The 21,310-nt window shown below is 38.2% G+C and overlaps 1 protein-coding gene across 2 annotated transcripts; it reads right to left on the bottom strand.

Moving 5' to 3' along the window:
- Positions 1-1,126: 1,126 nt before the first annotated feature.
- TXK (TXK tyrosine kinase) lies at positions 1,127-20,228 on the bottom strand. Of its 2 annotated transcripts, XM_085059019.1 has the most exons (15): positions 20,110-20,228; positions 14,154-14,205; positions 13,833-13,935; positions 12,826-13,031; positions 11,864-11,929; positions 11,184-11,238; positions 10,293-10,372; positions 8,783-8,910; positions 8,106-8,180; positions 7,003-7,174; positions 6,074-6,290; positions 5,075-5,139; positions 2,926-3,044; positions 2,298-2,455; positions 1,127-1,880 (listed from the first exon to the last, which is right to left on the bottom strand). In XM_085059019.1, the coding sequence occupies exons 1-15, from the start codon at positions 20,123-20,125 to the stop codon at positions 1,812-1,814; spliced, it is 1,581 nt and encodes a 526-aa protein (XP_084915145.1). In that variant the 5' UTR covers positions 20,126-20,228; the 3' UTR covers positions 1,127-1,811. The 2 variants fall into 2 exon arrangements, with proteins under 2 accessions (XP_084915145.1, XP_084915146.1); XM_085059020.1 differs by lacking the exon at positions 20,110-20,228 and having other exon boundaries at positions 14,154-14,221.
- Positions 20,229-21,310: the final 1,082 nt, after the last annotated feature.

Below are 21,310 nucleotides of genomic sequence, written 5' to 3'. Positions count from 1 at the left end.
TTACATATTAACTTGCAGTAATATGGCAAAACCAGTTGTGCAAGAGCTGTTAAAAAAAGATGCCTCATATATTATTCAAAGTGCCCATGTACTTTATATTGCAGAGATAGTTTGAATTTCACATTTGTAGCGCATCATCTGCTGAAAAGCTTTGTACTTCTGTGGCCTGGGCATAAACTGTGATGATCTCCATGTGCGTACTGCGTCATTGTCTGGATTTTGGCTGACAGGGAGCAGAGCCAGGACAGCTGACCTGAACTGGCCAAGGGGATATTTCATACCACAGAACACCATGATCAGTGTATAAACCGAGGGGGGCTGGCTGGGGGCTGCTGATTACTGCCTGGGGAGGGGCTGGGCATCAGTCAGCAGGGCATGAGCCCTGGTACTGTGCATCACTTGCATCACTTGTTTCTCTTGGGTTTTATTCCTCTTTCTTTCTCCTTTTAATTGCTCTTGCTATTGTTACATTTTACTTTGTTTCAGTTATTAACCTGTTCTTATCTCAACCCACAGGTTTTACTTTCTGGTTCTCTACCCCACCAGGGCAGAGGGCAGTGAGCAAGCAAGCAGCCGGGCTGAAACCACAACAGTTGTCTAGATCTGCATTCAGTCATAAGTCTGATAAGGGATTGAATGCTCATAAATAAATTGATTAGGCAAGTAAACAGTGATACCAGTTGGTGGCAATTCTTCTGGTAAATTACATGAATTAATAGGAATATCATTCTTTACTTGAAGCAGAAATGCCTTAGAAGTGTGTTTGAAGATACTCCCAAATGTTCAAACAATGGAACTAACAATTTCCTTTCCCAAGGGATGATAACTATCAAAATACTGCTGTAGTAAAGATGACTGATTACTGCCAGGACTATATTTGATTAAGAGATGATGTCATCTTTTGGAAATTCAAAACTTCGGGGCTTTTGCTATATTTAATTTTATTGTTACAGTTATTTTTTAAATTTGAAAAAGAAAAATTAAATTGTGACTCAATTTGTGACAAAAACTAAATTGAACTCAATCATTTCTTAGTGAGCATGTTTTACATATTTTGTCTAGAAAACCCTATGAATCTAAATATTGTGATACATTTACCTATAAATAATTCACAATGATCACATACTTTCAAGAACATATTTATTTGTAATGGTCTATTTTGTTTTAAATAATTATTAATTTCATCTGCCTTTCCTTCTCTACAACACATTTGTATTGACCATAATTAAGATTTAAAATTAAAAGGAAATAAAAACATAAGAAGTAGGGTTACAATAGGTCCATGTAAGGTATCTTAGCAGGCACTTAGCTTGCTGTGCCTTTGGAAACACTGCTCTGGTTCTCCAGGGCTGGACGCTTTGCAGGGCTCAAGGACTTCCCTTTAAGAGTGACATTGCCAGAGCTTTATCAGAGGTTCTTCCATCATTTTTGATGCTGCCAATCAGTATTCCCCAGTGCATGAGTCATAGTAAGTATCAAATAATTTAATAATATTGTTGCAGGAATTAGTGTAGCTCTGAACAAAAGAATGAATAAAAAGGTCTATAAGGTGAGTAGGCTTGGTTACTGCTTTTCAGACAGGAGATTTTTCTCCCTAATCATGAAAACAAAGCCTTGAGAGTCCCAAACCAGTCGTCTTTCTCAAATAAGTAAAAATTAGTCCAAGACCAAACAGCTGCTTCAATATGTAGGATGCTGGAACTGTGATTTAAGTAGAGACCTCTGTAAAAGGTTGAGGTTTCGTGTAACAGCTACATTAGTGGCATGCTAATGCTAACTTTTAAGTAAATACATTCGTATAAAATCTGTGATTATGTCATCTCTGTTAGATCTGTGAGGGTCACTATTAATTCTGCAAAAGTAGGACGTCCTTCAGGTTTCTGAAATGAAAAGCAGAGGATAAACTTATGTTAACAGATTGGTTGATTTTTTTTTGTACCAGACCTCAGAAATCGGATATAAGTACATATGAGATACCACTTAAAAATTACATTTTATTTCATTAATACAGAAAAAAAGATGAAGTTTGTCATTTAAGAGAAAAAAAAAAAATCTGTTATTCATGCCACCAGCAGCATGAGCACAGGCACTTTTCAAAAAATCTCTGACATTTCCCTATAGTTATTTCAATTCTGGGTCAGAATTCCTATGGAATGTGAAAAACATACTTGGAGATGCTGAGAATGCCACAAACATGAAATAAGAATTTAATGCCTCAAGTTTTTGAGATTGTTTCTATACACACATAAAAAGTTAATAATAAAGTAATACCCCAGCAGAGAAAAATAGCAACAAACCTCGTGCCAGCAGCTGTACATGACTTTGTACACAGTATATGATGCCAAATGTGGTCGATAAAGTCGGTTACCCTGACAAATCTCACGGACAACTTCAGAATTTGACTTGCTTTCAAACGGCATTTTGCCTTCTGCAAAAATTTCCCACATCAGTACACCTAGAAGTGAACCAAAATAGGTTTAGGACAAAACAAAATGTGCCAAACCCACAAGCTTTTAACAACATTAGGAGAATAAAAAACAGTCCTGATTCTCTTGTGCATTGAAAAATGCATGAAAATATGAGCAGCCTGAGCTGAATGGAGCATACAACCCAAACCATTTTCAACTAATATAATTTGGCTCTCTTTTTAAGTCAGCTAAGGTGGTGGTCCATGAAACTCAGGTAAATATATGTTTGGCTAATAGGGATTTATCAAAAATGCACATTTCAGTCAAAATGCTGATTTTTACGTACAGAACCTTTCTACTGAAAAATCCTTGCTTATATTTGTCCAATATAAGCAAGATTTGAAAAATGGGAAGGACTGCAGCTTAAGATAGATAGCGTGAGTAAAAAGTTACACTTTCCTCAGTCACATCAGTAGTTTTAGGGAAGTGCAGTTGTACATTCACCTAATCAACTCACCAAATGACCAGACATCTGATTTGCTGCTATATTTTTTGAAATGAAAGACTTCAGGAGATGACCATTTGACTGGAAACTTGGCACCTGAAGAGCTGATATATTCATCATCAATGACATACCTGAAGAATAAGAGGAAACCCCATATATTTGAATGAATGACATTTCCACAAATGGTTTAAAATTCCATAAAAATATAGTGTCAATTTAGAAAAAATGAAATTATATCACCAATTTAGTATAAAATACACACAGAAGCCCATACTGGAAGCTATGAATTTAAAGAGATTTCTGTTTAAACAAATTATTTGGATTGTTCATGAGAAGTATATCAGAATAAAACATTTTGATACTCTCTGAATGACTGACAAGATGGTTATTATTGTCATCTTTTGGGTGTGTATTGATAAGACACACCACTATGGCCAGGAAAACCAGCAGTAAATAAAATTAATCATATACAAATAATAATAGTTATAATAATAATAATGATTAGTAATTTTTTTAAAGGATCCACCTTTTCAACCACTTGTTCTACCCAAATATGACTCTTACCTCTCATCTGCAATATCAGGGACATTGTTACCAAACACACAAGGAGATGTTCCTCCCATTTGAGGCAGCAGTTCTTGTACATGCACTAAAGTAATTGGTTTTGCCCAAGCTAACAGGAGCTGACCTCCCAGATAAGATGAAATTATGTGCCTAATGCAGGCATTTATAGGGCAGCACTTAGAATGGTTACTAGGCTGACCCCTACATACTTACAAACCCTGAGCACATTTTCCCACTATTAATGTTCCTGAACAGATCACAGGTGTGCAGTACACATTTATTCTCAGGCAAAGCATAAAGTTCATTTTTTAAAGCACCTTTTAAAGGAGGTCACATTAAAATAAATAATCTCTTTGCCTCACTTTCTCATTTTGGTGCAAGCACAGAAACATGGGAGGCTATTGAATAAGGAACATATGAAATAGCAGTACAAAATAGTAGTAGCAGTTGTGTGAGCACTGAATAATCAGGTTGTGTTCCCATCCCTTCTCCACAGTCTCCTCAGGAGCGTGAGTCCTAGAGCCACACCACTGATCTCCACTTTTTGGCCGCTGTGAGCCATTCAGGTCCATTATTCTTAGGCTGGACCCTGATAGCCATCTTGGTCTCTTACTGTGTTTTCTGATTCATTTGGATAAATCCAGAGCCCTGATACTGACCTTACTTTTTTTGGGAGCAGTACAACCATGGTATGGGACAGCCCTCTGAAATACAAGTTCTTAGCTATGAACTGCTAGGGTATTGTAAGTCTGAGGTTAGGAACAGAAGGGAAAACCAAAGGAGCATGGCTGTGCTGATCCAATGACTTGCAGCCACACGGTAAATGTCACCATGACCTTCTGCTCAGAGCCACTAACTCTTTCAAGTTCATCTGCCTCCTAAGGGAGCTGATTCAGTCTGCTAATCCCACAGAAAAAACAGCCAGTAAAATACAAAAGTGGAGAGCTTTGTGCTGGTCTTAAAGAGGAAAGAAGGAAGAAGACATCCCCTTTGGGTAGCATTCAGTCATTTGGTCAGCTCAGCTGCGTCCTCTGAGGAAAGTCTGTGAGGCTAGAGCTATGTTTCTCAGGCTGGTGCTTGTCAGAGTTGAGTGTGCTCCCTTTTCTCACTTTGGCTGGCTCTATCACTAAGCAGAAAAACCACTTCCCTGCTAGAGCAGCATGTGTCACACTTCCTGCCCACCTTGCTGGTCGTCCCTGCATCCTCCCTCATCTACTCAGCTACCTCGAGAGGTCAGCACCAGCTCCCAGTTCTGTCCCTAGCATCTTTCTGTCCTCCATCCTGCTCAGGAAAGTTGGGGAACGTCTTTCTTCAAGCTTCTGGCTGTCCTGTGCACTCTGGCCATTTCTCTGTCCATAAACACCTCTGAAGTTTACCTGGCACTTTGCTTATCTTTCACTCCCCAAGGGCAAGAGGAGGACACAACATCCAGTTCATGGTATAGCAGTTAAACAACATTACAGTTTTCATCAGAATTCAAAAATTAACCACAGTGGGATTCCTCAAACCAGTGAAGCAAGCAGTGAAGTTAACCAGAGATCATGCTGCAGCTGTCTGAGAATGGATGCTCACAAAACCTTCATCAGTGGCCTCATACCTTGCCATGCCGAAGTCAGATACTTTAACAATGTGCTCCGCATTGACTAAACAGTTTCTTGCGGCCTGGGAAAATAAGAGAAACATGTCTGAAATCTGTGGTAAAGAAAAATACAGCAGCTGATTATATTTGCTTTGGCTCATACTGTTCATATCTAAAAGGAGATTAGTGTATTGGTCAAAACATTAGTGAATTTTTGTCTCTGAGTCAGTGAACATATTTCACTGCTGTGTAGTTACATATCAACTTAAATGCTTGTAGTATGAGTTGCAATGTGTTTACACATTCTTGAATGTTTACCATTCTTGAATGGTGAAAGAATTTTAGACTGCAGGGTCTAGTGATCCAACCAGATATTTTCCTGAACATCAGCACTAGGACAATTGGTGCAAAGTTTTAACATGTTTTGTGACATTTTGATTGCAGAAATCAGGAACCTCCTGGCGGTTTTCAAGATTTTACATTTCTTCACACAGCTAAGTAGGAGAGAAGGAAGATTTCCCCTCTACACCCAAATGTGAGCATTGAAATAGTATCAGGGAGTAAAGAAACAAGTTTCTCTCCTATGATTCCCTGCCTATGGGCAGAAAAGTCACTCATACATCGCAGTATCAAAGTATGGCAGTAGGGAGCTGAAAAAATACAGATAAAAAAATATTTGATTTTTTAAAATTCTGATTGTTGCTGACCTTTTGTAATTCTGTAATTTTGGTTGTATTGTGATTACTTTTGTATTGAGATGTCCTTACAACAGACAGTTTCATGTCAAGATCCAATTTTCTCTGCCATCTCAAGGCAGAGTTTTTCCACTGGAAAAACCCTTCTCAAATACTTTTTTGAGCTGTCCATGGGCAAAATAACAGCTGAGAAGTTTTGTTTTGGCTTATTAAATCCTGCATGGCTGAAGTCTTACAGGACACATAGTGTCCCATAAAAAGCAGAAGAACATTCCTGAATGCAAATATTTGTCAAGAGCCTCAGAAAGCCTATTGTTCTTACCAAATCACGGTGAATAAAGCTATTTCTTTCCAAATATTCCATCCCTTCGCAAACATCCTGGCACATCCTCAGGAGAATGTCTCTGCCCAGTTTCCCCCGCCTTTGCCGAAGGTAATTGAGCAGGCATCCATTTTCCATGAATTCAGTCACAACACAGAGAGGTTTGTGTTGTGTGCACACTCCATAAAGCTGGACCAGCTTCGGGTGGGAGAGTTTCCTGTTTAAAATCACATTTTAGGCAGGCTAATATTTGTTCTTAGCAGGTAACTAGACCATTGAGTCTCACAATGGTTTTGCAAAACACTTTCAGTATCTGATAAACAGTTTCTGATTCAGCTGTCTTCAGAGCTCTCCCACTACATAGCACACTTCTGTCTACAACTTCCTCAAAAAAGTTCACTCTGGGAACTCATAATTTTTCATCGTATATATAAATGCAGTGAATGCAAAGCCTGATTCGGTTGATGCAAAATGGAAAGGTCTAGTTCTGCCTGGCTTGCAGGCAGGGCACTTGACCCTGCAAGGGTTCTTCTTTTCTGGGCTTTGCCAAGAACTCATGTGGATACTTCCTTATTTTGCAAATTTTGCAGATATGGTAATATGGTTTCTCTAAAGCTTTAGTCAAATATAAGCTCTGCCATTGGTCCTAAAGACATTGAGTTATGGATTAAAGAATAGTTGTAGGAGCACATTTACATTTTACCAGAACATTTGTTCCCATTGAGCTCCACAGTATAGAGCAGAGCACACTCTATACAGAAATTGTCTGGGCCTAGGAAGCATCTGCACCAGTTTGGTTCAGACCTTTATATCAGCCTTTCTGTCCCACTCATGCACCATTCCCATCAAACTGCTTTGTCTGGTTGTTTTAAATGGAATTAGGTTATATTTATTTCTTGGTAAACTGACAGAATAGCTTTTGTTCTTACATCATCAGTTTGGCCTCCTCCATGAAATCATCTTCAGACATTGCACCTTCGTTGATTGTTTTGATGGCAACCTTGATAGTTTCTTTCCATTTACCGAGATAAACAACTCCAAACTGCCCACGCCCAAGCTCTTTCAGGAACAACAGTTCAGATGGGTTTAATCCCCACCCCTCTGGAAAAGCAACCCAAAATAACAGAAGAGTCAGGCAGCTGTCCTAAACCATGCTCCAGGAGACACGAGCTATCCCTTGATAATTGCAATTAATGAAACCCAGTATAGCATGAGTTTTAAGTATCTGAACATTTTCACTGGCTCATATATGTTTAAATGTAAATGCTATTTTACAGCTTGGAGAATGTGATTAGTAGTTTTGCTTAATGTAGGAATGTCTGAGGCTTGAAGATAAGGCAAGTATTTAGTTTTGAATACATAGGAGAACTTTTTTAGCATTATGATATGTGATATTTTTAGCTCCAAACCAGTTCCAGATGGATAGTATAACTACAGAAATAGTCACTATAGGCTACCTCTATAGTAATAACTACAATAGTTCTATCCTTCAGAAATATTAAGACTTGGAACCTGGAAACATGGGAACATGAAAGATACTCAATTTTGGAGGTGCCTGTTGTCAGACAGATGGTATGAAATACCTGATCTATACACACAAAACTGGCATTTATTGCTTGTTTGTTATAATACCACCTAAGATTCCATTCTTATTTCTATAACTTGCAGAACTGACAAAGAAAATCTTCGCCATAAATAGTATTAATTTCAGGTTTCAATTTTGATTTCCTAAGCCTTTAAAAAACTCAAATAGCATTTCAAAAGCTATTAAATATCTATTTGAGTCTTAGGTTCACTTAAAAATACAAATAGCTCTGAAATGCACTGGTGGTTGTAATAGAAGCACAACAGTCACTGCACAGAAGCAGGTGAGTCAGGTGTCTCATTTGGTACTGACACCTTACACTGTTCATGTCTTTCTTATTACCAAGGAATTTCACAGATACAACTTAATTATCAACTGGGTGAATATGATCTAAATTCTTGCTTAGGCAGATAGCTAAATCTCCTTCAAAAGAAGATAAATATTTACCATAACTCAGTCTTGCTGTTTCTGGTGAGGTACATCCATCTGATCCTACTGGATGTCGGAGACGTGTGATAAGACCTGCAGGGGACAAAGCAGCAATATTCTGCTGACCAATTACTTAATTCTAAAATATGCTATTTAAAATAAATCATACCTCTTCTCAAACAAAAATATTTGGAATCTGATGTACATTCCTTATTTCTTGAAGTTACTTTTGCTTACAGTTTGCTCAGATAAAACGCTACAGTGAGAAGAAATGGAGAAAGACAATTTAATAGGGGCCCTGACTACAAAAGTATTCATACTGTCAAGAAGCCCAAAATCAGCAGAATGCTGCCTGCTGATGCACAGCATAGCTCCTGCTTCTGTTAAATTACATGTATACAGGTCCTTGTCAAAGACAAAGGAAGAATTGTGATCAAATTTTCCCCAAGTCCCATGCAGTCAAATATGAACCAAGACAATACAGAGCAGGCTTCCATCTTTGCTAAACTCCTTTAGCACATGTAGATGAGTTTGGTAGTTCCACTTCCCCCATGGTATACACACACTGCAGCTATGATTTTGGCAGAAAGAATCAAGGCATATTTGAATTCATTAGCAATAGAAACACTCATGTCTCTTTTTATAAGGGAAGTTTAAGAAAAATATGTAAAACAATATGAGCTCACATGCATTACCTGCAGCATTGTGTTGATGATACTCAATGAGTTCAGGAACAGATGAAAAGAGATAGTTTTCTGCTACATAATATTGTCCTGAGTGATTTTGTTTAATTTGATAATGTAGAATATCTCCATTATGATTCCTGAAATCAACAAAATATTACGTTTTTCAGTAAAAATAATTTATACTATAAATCTGCTTAAATTTCCTTTTGATAGCATAGTAAAATCTGAAAAGTTGGGGTGCAGTTCTCAACTTAAAATGGTTGTGTATAGCTGGGATACTGTTTCAGCAGGAAAAAGAAAAAGACTCCTTGAATGGCTCTTTCTCCAAACTTTATAAGATGATTGCAGAATGTTTTTTGTTGCCCAAGTATTTTTTACCCCTATATAATTGCATTTGTAACAAATAGCCATAGTGTTTAAGCGGTGTTCCTCCTGATTTAGCATTTATTTGAATATAACCTCTCAAAATTAAAATGTTCTTAATTACCTGCATTTTCTCCCAAAAACTTAAAAACATATTCATATCTATCATGTGTTATACTTCTTCAAAGGCTCTTCATTGGAGGTCTTATTTGATACCTTTGTTTTTCTGTATTTCTTCACATTATCTGTCTTTTTTGCTTTCTGTATATCTTGCTGCCCATCTATCCCTGTATTCTGTGACACTCAAAATTAGGAAGTTGAGTTGCATTTCAGGCTGGAGGTAGTTGCTGAAGGTTAGTACTCTAAATTGTGGTCACATGGTGACAACAGACAAAGATCAGAATATAGAAACATTCTATATTCTGTGTTATTGAGTCATTGTCAGAAATATTACTGAGCCTGTGGAAATTGTGAGCTTGGCCCCAGTGCTGGGATGGTGGGAAGGGCTGGCCCCACCTTCCCAAGGAGGGTGTGGAGGGAGGAAGAGGATGGTGGTGACAGCAATGCTCTGCACTGCTTTGCTTTGCTCCTCTCACCTCTGGCTTTCTGTAAGAGGGAGAGAAGGAAAGCAGACACAGTTGATACAGGAGGGTGTAGAAGGGCTGATAGAGAGGGTATAAGACAGCTTGAGAGTGCTGTAGGTGGTTGCTACTGATACAGGCAAGAGTGAGTCCTGTGGCTCTTGTCTGGCAAAAGTGAGGCTGCACAGTAGAGGGATGAGGTGATTTCAGGAGACAAACATAAATTTGAGGACAGCAGTCTGGGATGAATTGACAGTGCACAGAGCCTGTGGAGAAAGGAGACAGTTTGGTGCAGTGGCCAAAGGCTGTAGCACAGCTTCCACAGCAGATTATTTGAGAATTTCAGTGAGTGCAGGTGATCTTGTCTTGACAGGACATTTGAACACTGACTCCCAGATCCACTGCCCACCATCCTCTTTTCTACTCACAGGGTGGTTAACTCTGCATGAACAGCATCCCAGTGGCTCCCTGCTCTCATGCACTGCATGTCCCACCTACCCAACTACTCTGAAGAGTTTGTAGGAAGCTTTTCCATCACCTCTTGATTCAAACCATGGCCATTCAGAGGAACTCACCCTTTAGCCCGTGAATACATGGACAGTGTAAGAAGACCTTGTCGGCTTGAATCTCTGACAACAAATGCACCTTCTTTGGGCTGAAAAGAAACCCAAATTAGAGTTATTTTAGGCTTCTGAGCTTCCGTAATGCTCCCTTGAGATAGGACTTGCAGCTAATTACCAAATTCTGTGGAATATCTATGACTATTTGGGAGGAAGATAAAGCTGTGGAGAACAGACATGGATAGCCAGGTACATGGCAGAGCAAAATAAAGCAAGGGAAAATACTAAGTGCCAGGCAACTTCTTAGACGTAAATAATTCAGCTGAATTATACTCTTCAGTGTGAAGTAGTGAAAATGCTTAGATTTATTAAAAAATCAAATTGTACAAATCACTAGGAAAAAATAGAGTTAAAACAGTTCTGTCCAAGATGTTCTTCTCTAGTCTTTCTTGTCCCAGGCCTGAGTTAGTCCTTGAGCAAAGACCTAATGAGTTTAACTGAGTTAGGCACTTTGGTAACTGACAGGGGGTAGAATGCAATATGGATTGTTTGCTCTGTATTTAAGGAAGATATTTTTGTTAAGTTCTGCTAAGCTCACTAATTGGCTTATTGCATGGATTTCAGTCTTTAGTGTCTAATGCAACAGAGAAGCACAGTAAGCCACATTTAATTTGATTTATCTAGCATGGAAAATCTACATAGAATTTGCTGGGGCTACAATTTAAAGCTTTATGAAGTCTGGATGGTCTGCACTCTACACTTACGCTAGAAAGTGTTTTATATTACAAGGTATTTTCTCTCTTACAGCATACCAAACAGATTTGGATTTGACTGTGATAATGCACTTGATGCCTCTACTGATAGACCTTGCTAGGTACTGTTAGCTCTGTCTGTAAGCTGAGTTACCTTCTGGCGCAAGAGAAGTTCTGCCTGGCTTCTGTTTATGTTTCTGCAGTACCACCTGCAACAAGGAGACAACTTAGCCTTAATTTCAGACAGTAAAAATGAATGTTTGCTTTGTTCCACAGTTTAGTAGTTGCATTATTACAGTTGCATTATTAAAAAACCTGAATAGAACTGTCATTTTATATGAGCATCTCTTAATTTGGAAAAATTTTCTTTGACTTTTTTTTTAGAACTTTTTTTCCCAGATTCCTTGTGAGTAAATATTAGCTCAAACAAAAGAAAGCCCAGGAAACAGCTACACCACACTGTGATGAAGTTTACAGTCCTCGATGATGTGTCAAGCCTTTCTTCTCTACAATTTTTCAGAATTTTACTCCTCTCTCCAGTAAAGTAAGTTGAGTAATTTGAATTGGCTACATGATCACAACAGGCAAAGGTCAGAAGACAGAAACGTTATGCATTGAGTCTACAGAAAGAGGCAACATCTGGATTCTGATGCTATGATTCATACAAATGAATGTTAATTCATTTTAAGAGAAATGTTTTGTAACAAAAAAAGAAAGCTTTTGATAAATCGATGTTCATGTCTAATAAATATTTGAAGGATCAAGCATTAAAATGTAGCTCTGCAATCCATTTTTAGAAATGAAAGCACAATTATAATTTCCAAAGGTACTTACTTGTATGTTTCTAAATTACTTTTCTTGTTCTCAGTAACATAGTTGCTGGGAATTAGACCTTCATTCCTGAAATAACATATTTGGGATAATATTATAGTATTGTGTAAAATATTTGTAGGATTAAGATATACATCATCCTTTTCCTGAATTATAAAGGTTCCTTATACCAGGGGCTATGTTGCTAGATACTGCATTCCAACATGGGAATTGAATAAAAATTTGAGTCCTTTTATTCCAGGCACAACCTTTTTGTCCCACAACTGTGGATGGCTACTCAAATGAAAAAGCAAGATGGGACATTTATTCAATACTGAAATTAATTTTCTTCTGAAACTTGAGTTGAGAAAAAAGCATTTAAAATATTTAAAGTAGAAATCTGAATGGAAAGGAGATGGTTATTTCATAACATATAACCATTCCCAACATCAGAGTACAAGATACACTGAAGAAAATGCAAAGGAGAAAGGGGAACAACAGAAAACAAAGATAAATTTTAAAAGGATCTTATCTGAACTTATCTAGTTCTCTAAAATATCCAGGTATTTTGTGCAAGAGGTTTTGTTTCAGGCATATCTTCATAATCCCTATGGTTTTCTAAAGTGTTTCCACATACATACTCTAATATAAAGCACTTGAAGTATGGAAAGCTGGATTTGCACATGGCTCAGAGCCCAGTGGTTCACATGGCCCTCAAACACCCTCATGTTGCTCAGGAAATTACTGAGTGTAGGGCTTAACTCTGACTTTCCAACAGATTCTAGATTCCCTGTCCATTTCTGGGGTGCCAAACACTGCTGGAAGTCTGCCCAGTCAATCTGTGTGCCTCAGACATAGCTGAACACTTTCAAGCCTGTCCCTAAGTTGCCTCACAAGTCTCATTCCATCTGCCCAGTTTTGCACAGGTTGTTTTAGGCTTTTTTCTTTCTGTGTATGGAGATTGAAATAGATGCCCTCTCTCTTACCCGTGTTGGTCTCTTGCCTTCCACCAGAGGGGATCATACTGTTCAAGGATAATATATTCTTCTGACTTCTTGAGAGGTAAATCTGAAGGCCCTCTAGCAAAGAAGTCATGGAGTGCAATAACTCTGGGTTCCTTGGCATAGTCTTCGAAGGCGTCAGCAGGCAGAGGAGGTAATGGCTTGTTCTTAAATTGCAATTGCCTCTTGCGCTGGTGAAAAATGAAAGTATTTTTCATAACTAGTCTTTTCTCTCTACTATTGCTTGCTTAATCCTCCTGCTATTAAACTGTCTCAGTAACAAATAGGAACTCATCGTGGTTGTTACTGCCCCTTGTAAAGTACTTTCACCTCATCACTTGTAAAACAGCAGGAGTGAGCAGTTTGGTGCAGAAGCAAAAATGACAATGGATAACAAATGAATCACAAATAAGCTACCTGTTTTCAGGGAGTGGCTTCTACACTGTCTGGATTCTGGGACAGCTCCGCTGGTGTAAAAGCAGAGCAGCATTGAAATCAATGGAGTTATAATGTCTGGAAATAGAGTCATTTATCTGGAGAATTAACACAGAAGGCACTGGAGACTTTTTAGCAAATTGGCAGGAACATAATGATTTTCTTTTGCATCAGGGGAGGCTCCAGCTTTGCACTTAGTTATACTCTGAAAACTTTGATTAAATCAGCTTAGATCTACTAAAACTGAGGTGAACATTACATGCACCAGCTGAGCAGGGTTCACTTGCATCTGCCCAGCAAATGACCCATGACCCAAAACCAAAGTGGAAGAAGGAACCATCTTCTTCATGACAGCAAGCTTGGGAAACCTCACTGTGAGGTTAATAACCTGTATTTACAGCAGTATGACTCTTCAGTTACCTTTACTCTGTAATTTTTATGCAACAAAGAACTTCACATGCTCAAGAGCTAGTTACTCCCCTGCTTTTTCTGGTACTGAGTCACTGTATGTCAAATAATTTCAATTCTCTCTTTTCACCTGCCAAAATATTACTTACCCTGCGCTTCCAAATAGATTCATAGGAAACGTCTGGTTGTGAGGGTGAGTACTGGGTCATGAGGACAGTGTCACCATCCAGGTTCACTTTTGCTCTTGTTTCTCTGATTTTGAAAAACATGAAGCATTTGTGTGAATGCATATCTATAGACATTCACCAAAAAACATCCACGACTATACATGCCTTCCTTCATTGGGGATATACACAGTACAGTGGCTTTGAACTTCTGCATATTTGCATTTCTATTGCAAATAGAGGGATTTTAAGAAGTCCTTTATGTGTAGATATTTAATTAATGAAAACCTTAAGCATTTTACATACCTTTCTTCCACTGTGCAGCAGCAGCAGCAGAAAACAGACTGGATGGTGTGATCTGTGAACAAGAACATATTCCATATTTGCAGTGTTCCTGTTTGTTTGTTCACAAAACTTCTAGAATTAAGGACTACCATATGGGCTTAGACCCACTGTTAGCACTGTCTTGCTGTGAGATATCTAGCAAATCATTAAGGCTGAATTTGCAGCCACCAGACACAGCAAAGCTTTCCTGCCACAGTCCCCCTTACAAAGTTTTGGCAATTATGAGGCAATGTGTATGAGCTATATCAGCTCACTAAATCACTAAAAATAAATAAGAAATGAGAAATAAGAGATAAGAAATAAATAAATAAGAAAAGGAGACATTGACAGCCAAATTAGTATCGATTTGACTGATCACACCACCCTCCACAAGCTCTGTCTGGTGCAGTGAGGGGGATGAGAATCTCATCAGGGACAAGAGGTGGAGAGCTGTACGCTTCAGCACTGACATAATTTTTAGATCATTCAAGCCAAATACAAAGCCGTACTTGCACGACAAGCTTTTCTCTATTGTGAGTTTTATTAAAGGAGACACACTAGATAAATTTCTTTGAATCAATACTGATTTTCCTGTTTCTGTGGAATCCATTAATACAATAAATGCATTAGTCCAGGTTTAAAGTCTGGAGAGAATATGTGCTTTACACTTGCATGTCAAGTGGCTGATAATCCTGAGAAGAATACATTGGATACATGTCACAGACATCAAAAATTTAGAGAGAAATGAATCCAATATATGTGGTATGTGCAGCAGAGAGGGTATGATAGTAAATAAGTTGGAAAGCATTGAGGATATTTGAATGAGGTAAATAAATGTTTCATACCTGCTCTGGTCCACTTCTACCTGGGCTGAGACCTATTTTCCCTGATTTGTGTTCCCATAGCAGTTTGAGCCAAACTGTAGCAGTTATGATCCCATACTCTTTCCCTCTGCACCTCATCTCATTTCATCTCAAACTGAGCAAGACAGGATGCTAAAGGGGCAGGAAATCCCCTTCTGCTGGGTCAGCTCCCTGGACTGTCTCACCCTCATCCATCACCCTGGGCAGGTGGGAGGGCAGCAGCACCAGCAGGACAGGCTCAGGTTCTCAGCTGCCATGTACAGTCTTTCAAGAAGCATGAGAGCCAGGGAGGGAGAGACAAGGTTTCCCTCATATTCAGCTGCACTAACAGAAAATAAACTTTATATCCCACTATAGTGTGTCCTATTTTTCCCTGCCACAGAGATCATAGTTTGCAAAGAGGCCTCAGACTGTTACTTGAAATAGACTTCCCAAGGTGTCAGGATTTTGCTGCTTTGTATTTCACATGATATTTCTTTGTGCAGTCCCACCAGTTCCTTCCACTTGATTTGTTTTTCCCACATGGCATTTTTGCACTGTTGATCCTAATGACCTAATCCAGCCTGGAATAAATAGGGTGTCCCTTCTAGTGTCCTGTGAGACTTTTTGCCAATGCCTATTACCAGCTGAGAGCCAAATGTGCTCAGAGTATGCATCCTAGCATTCAAAACATTAAGCAACTTTGCTACATGATACAAATGGAATTATTTTCCCTATGAAGGTACATAACTTAGCAGACCTTGTACTAATAAAAGAAGCAAGAATGTTGGATGTCAGAATGATAGGACCAAATTAGTTCTTAGCTGGAAGAGACCTGTCTTATGAGTGCTTTGTTTAGACTGTCTTGAAAGTTGTGGTGCAGTTTCCCTTGGACTGTTGAATTCTGTGAAGAATCAGTGGTGTGGGAAACTAGTGAGCCGACAGTAATCAGAAGACACCACCAACTGTCTGATAAAAGTTTCCACTGACAGCTATGAAAAATGCAGCAATTAAAAATACCCAAGCCAGCTGACAGCAACAATTCTCTTCAAAGAAGCCAGGCTAAAAAGATACAGGCAATGCAGTTTATTTGCTGCATAATTGTCCAGCGTACATTGAATTGTCCCTCACCCATTTAAAACTGTGTCACATAAACAGTTAACACCATGGGTGAGAAAATGCTTGGGTTTCTTCTACTTCAGCCAGTGACATGAAGCTTTATCAATGTCTATAAAGTATGTAGTTATTTGAAAAAAGGAACATGACATTTGAAATCTTGTCTGTTTCTTCTGATTGAACCGTCTAGTCTAATTAAATATATTATTTCTTATCAGATTATTTGCTCTCTGTTTAAAACACTTACCAGAAATATTAAGAAGCAGCACTGCAGACTTACTATGTAACACTAAAATAATCTTCTAATAAGATTTTAAAGATTTGGCTGTTACCATGAAAGCAAGGGGTTCAGACATATGTTACGGTCATGTAATTCTGTCTTGCTTTCTTTATGAGCCCAGGAATTTGAATATATTTGTAGTGTATCCTTTTCGCCTACAGTGAATCTCAGTCTTGCTTTGTTAATGGATGCATTTTGTGTTTGACTCCCTCCTTTCACTGTGCTAAAAGCTATTAGCAATAAATGACTGTATGTGACATTTTAAAAAATATCCTAAGCATTTGTGATATTTAATATCTAGCCTCTTATCCTGTCCATAAAACCACAGAAAAGGTACAGGTTGAAGCTGTAACCATGATGTTTCCTTCCTGGGACATGTGCTTCCTTTGGTGAGCAATTTTTCCAAGGGTAGAGTGGGTAATCCAATAAAGATGACAAAATATGATATGATAAAATCTGCGGACTTAAAGTTAAGGCTCAGATTAGACTAAGGCCATGGATCAGGCAAGACAACACTGAGCTGAACTGTAGGGTCTGGAGGAGCAGCACAAACTTTGCACAGTTCTGCCAAAGTTTAGTTGTCCTCATTCACTCTGTTGGGAGTATTTTCAGTGTGAAACCACAGCCTATCAATCCAGCAGATATTTATCATCCTAAAGCAAATAATTTCCAGCTCTTTGAAAATGAATTTGTCTTCAAACATATTTTCTCAGCAACCTCAGTCGGTTCTGAAATTCTTTTGTCCCTGCATTACTCCTACAGTATTTGTGGAATTAATGATTCCACAGTAGAAATTAGTACAAGTGTAAATAAATGCAGAACAAACTACTAATTTTTGTTTGGAAATTTGTCAAGTCTGCTAGGAAACATTATCAAAGGACATAGAGAAAGGCCTTCAGCTCTGCAGAGCAAAGTCCTGCTCTAGGTAAATTTACTTCAGTCTGGAGGTTTGACCTGATGGCTTAGAAATTCAGTATCTCAAGCAAAGACTCATGTAGTGATCTATGCATTTTACATCTTCCCTGGTCATGGGTTACCTTCTTGATCAACACTTTCCCCTCCTGATTAAATTAATATTTACTAAGTTCATCACTTACTACAGAAAGTAGCCCCAAACTGCGATGCTGTTTCAGAAAGACTTGGCCAACACTGCATAATGGGGAAAGCTTTGATACACTGAGCAAATAATTTCATTTAACTTTCTCTCCTCTTGGCCTCCTGCTTGTGGCCAAGGAAGATGCTGACACTGAGGCTGCACAGCAGTGTGTGTTGTCACGCCGCAGGAAGATGTTATTTCCTGCCTGACACTTCTCACCACATGCACCCTCTCATGTCTCGTGCTCTTTCTTCCTTTCTCTTTTCTCAACAGCCATCAGAGAAACTAAGAAAAAATTATAATACTTAAACCCCTATATTTTTTTAAGCTGTCATTTAAAATACAAATAATTTGAAAATATATTCTTAGATTTCACTCATTTAAAATATTTCTCATTGATTATCTCTTTTGCTGGATCACTGAAATCAGTGGAACTATGCTATCTAATTTCCTTCAATTTTTCACCAAAGACCTTTTCTTAGGAAAAACACTGGTTTTGTCAAGGAGTGTTAGAGTCACATACATAATAGCAGGGCTTGATCTCCCAGTCCCTAACTCAAGTAATGACATTGAGGAGTTCATAAATTAAAGATTAGTCACTGATGGTATCAGTGAGAGTTGTGCTTCAGCAAGAAAATCTCATTTTGGATTCTGTATTTTGAAGAGAACAGAGAGACCAATAAATTTTGCCATGTTATGAATGACAGACTGCTTGGAAAGGACACAGGAAAGAATTATTCCATATTTTTTAACAGCATTCCATATTTTTTAACAGCAAATTAATTTTGAAGTCTGTTAAAATACTTATGGATCTATCATTAGGTTCCACTTCTCTGTTTCCTACCTAACCAAAATCTTCCCAAAAATTAAAAAAAAAAAAAAAAAGTGATAAAATCTTGCTTCTTTTAAATCTGTAGCAAGGAATATTTCTCCAGCACCTACAGCCCCATTAAATATTTCAGCTCACACTTCCCTAAGTTCTACCAAAACACAAGCTACCCAAACATGTCACTTTGGTCCTCAGGGTACATCATCATGGAACAACAAAATTCAGTAGTTTAAAACCTAGCTTTAAATCAAACAAGATGAGTATTTGAGCTGTTGAGTCTTGAATTTGCCAAATCTTCCTTCTTCAGTTGTACTTACAGAATTTATTTCTCCAGTTTCTGATGAAAGCTTGCAACCTTAGACAATGTTAAATTCTACAAATAATTTAGTACAGGAACAAAAAAATCTAGCACATTTCACTGCTCATGTCTTTTTCTTTTTGGAAATGACTAATTTAGGAGGAAGACAGTTGTTTATAAAACAGCATCATACCATCTCCCTGGTGATAGGTAAGTGAATATGAATCCCAGCACTAGCACAGAACCATGACAGCCTGTCGAAGCACAGTGCCATACATGAGACCTATTAGGATGCTCAGTTTCAAAACAAGAAAAAATTTATTGCAAGAGAAACATGTGGCTAAAGTAAAAACACTAGGAAACATGTTGAAGCTAATCTGACAAGTACTAAGCCTAAAAATTTGCAGTTGACATTTTGATAACCAACTTTTAAGTCCTGGAAATAAATCATCTGTGCAGAAGAGCAGATGGAATGCTAGAGGACAAAGATGGGTCGGCTGTCAGGAACAGCCATTTGCTTAAGCAGCTTAAAGATAGAACCATCAGAACAGAGGAGGCAGAGTGAAAACACATCCTGGCCTGATACAGTCCCACAACACCCAGAGTACACTTGGGTTGATAACACTGTTTGTATTTGATGGCCAGTTCACACACATTACATGTCCAATCTTCCTCCTATCTTCAGTTGTAACTCACTGTAAATGGCAGCTTTGCGAAAGTAACATCAAAGACAAAAGCAACAAGTTAGAAATTAATTTTTATCATTTGCATTTTATCATTATTTCACCGTTTGCTTTGCTTGAGTTTCTTTTTCCGAATTGCTGTTTCTCAAAGCACTACTAACACTCAAAGCACTATAGTCTAAGGTTTGCACTCTTCTAGCATCTTTTGCAAGACACTCTTGCTGTTGAAATGGAGCAGAAGGTTAACTGTGTTCAGCACTACAAACTCAGGCTCACTCATCAAACCCAGACCTTGGCTGTAACACACAGTGTGCCTCCTGTCTGGTCTGTCAGTTTTCAACAGTACTACAAAATCAATAATCTGGTAGAAAGCTACAGCATAGTTTGCTTCTAAACGCACTTTGAAATACAAGTTTTCGGCTTTTCATGTGTGCAGGTCGAGGCTGCCTGTCTTTCCTGTGAGTTAACTCTACTCTGGAGGAAAGACAGATTTAGTTCTACCAAACTTTCTATTCATGTCTATGCAGTTCATGAGTTTAAGAATAGTATGTTGAAATACCTCCCTATTTATACATAAAAGTAGTTACTTTGCTAAATTCATCATACAATGGATTCATATTTGTGCATTAATTTTGAAAGTCAAGACAAGCAGTCTTAACAGTGATTCCCTTAGCAGTGCAAGAGAAAGTAGGTTTGTATTTTTACAGCAATATTTAAATACTTCATTTGCTAAGTACACTCCTCTTGCACAAAACAAAACTACAAGATCAAAATATGCAGCCAAGTTTACTTACAGGTAGAAAGAATCATGTCTGGTTATCCATTTACATTCTAATGAAAATGCAAACCTCTCTTCATCAGTTGTGCCAGTAAAACAGCCCAAACTGAGCTCTGAGCTCTGATACGAAGCATGGTAAACCACAAATATTTCTTGGCCACACCTACTTACCTTGTATTTAAAAAAAAAAAAAAAAGCCCCAAACGGACTAGAAGGAGTAAAAATGGTCTGCTTTCTAGTATCAAACATTTCATTAAAAAATATTATTAAACTGTTATCAGTTGTCCTAAGCATTTATTAAAAAAGAAAAAAAGGTTAAAAAACCACAGTGGATGTAAATCACAGCATTTGGTTTTGTTCAGATGGATTTTTGACCCCAAAATTTGAAAACATTCAGTTATAATAAAGATGGGAGGAAGGGCTAAAGTTGCTTAAGGGTGAGTGAGCTCATCCAGAGGGAAGGATGGTACAGCATTTCAACCTGCCTTTGAAGACATCAGGAGAGTCAGCAACACAGCTGCCTCCAGAGGTGTTCTGATCCTTTCTCAAATTAGCCATCCATGGCTACATTCAACTAAAAACATGCATTCATCTAGAAACTGAGTGCCTCAGATACTGAGTATCATGCCCAATACCAACTAGGCAGAAATTCTCCTCAGGTACTGGGAAGAGGAAGGTCAAAGGATCATATTCAAAGCACCTACCCCACCAAGAAAACTGCTGCCAAAAGTCCACACAGTTAGGGTGTATTTTATTATAGAAATTAATGATATTTAACTCTTGAAAAGAAACAGGCTTAAGGTTCATCGCAAGCAATTAATCTCCTGATTTTCCAAAGCTTCATTTGGGTTTTAAGGGAAACATTACTTACAACATGATGTATTGCTGAAAGCATTAGCAACACCATACTTTGGAAGATCTTAGAGAAAGTGGGGTTCAAAGGAGTAGTTAGGGAAGGAAAGATGTTCTTGGCTTACATTAAATGTTCCACATTGCTTTTACCACTCCTCTTTCTACTAGGTAGAGTAGAAACCCCTAGATTTTCCCTTTTAACAATACCTGCTGTTGGTATAGACTGGGGAGTGGTTTAGGACTCATCAATTTGACAGGTTGGTTTGCATGGTTAAAATAATTTTCTAAGACTTTGTCATTAAGAAAAAGGAAATAGGCATTTGAACCTTTTCTGGCAGCCTGTAACTTAATAAAACAGCAAGAGA

The sequence above is a fragment of the Lichenostomus cassidix genome, chromosome 4 (assembly GCF_008360975.1).
Source record: "Lichenostomus cassidix isolate B80296 chromosome 4, HeHo_3.0, whole genome shotgun sequence".
Lineage (NCBI taxonomy): Eukaryota > Metazoa > Chordata > Aves > Passeriformes > Meliphagidae > Lichenostomus > Lichenostomus cassidix.
This window is presented reverse-complemented; position numbering and strand designations above follow the sequence as displayed.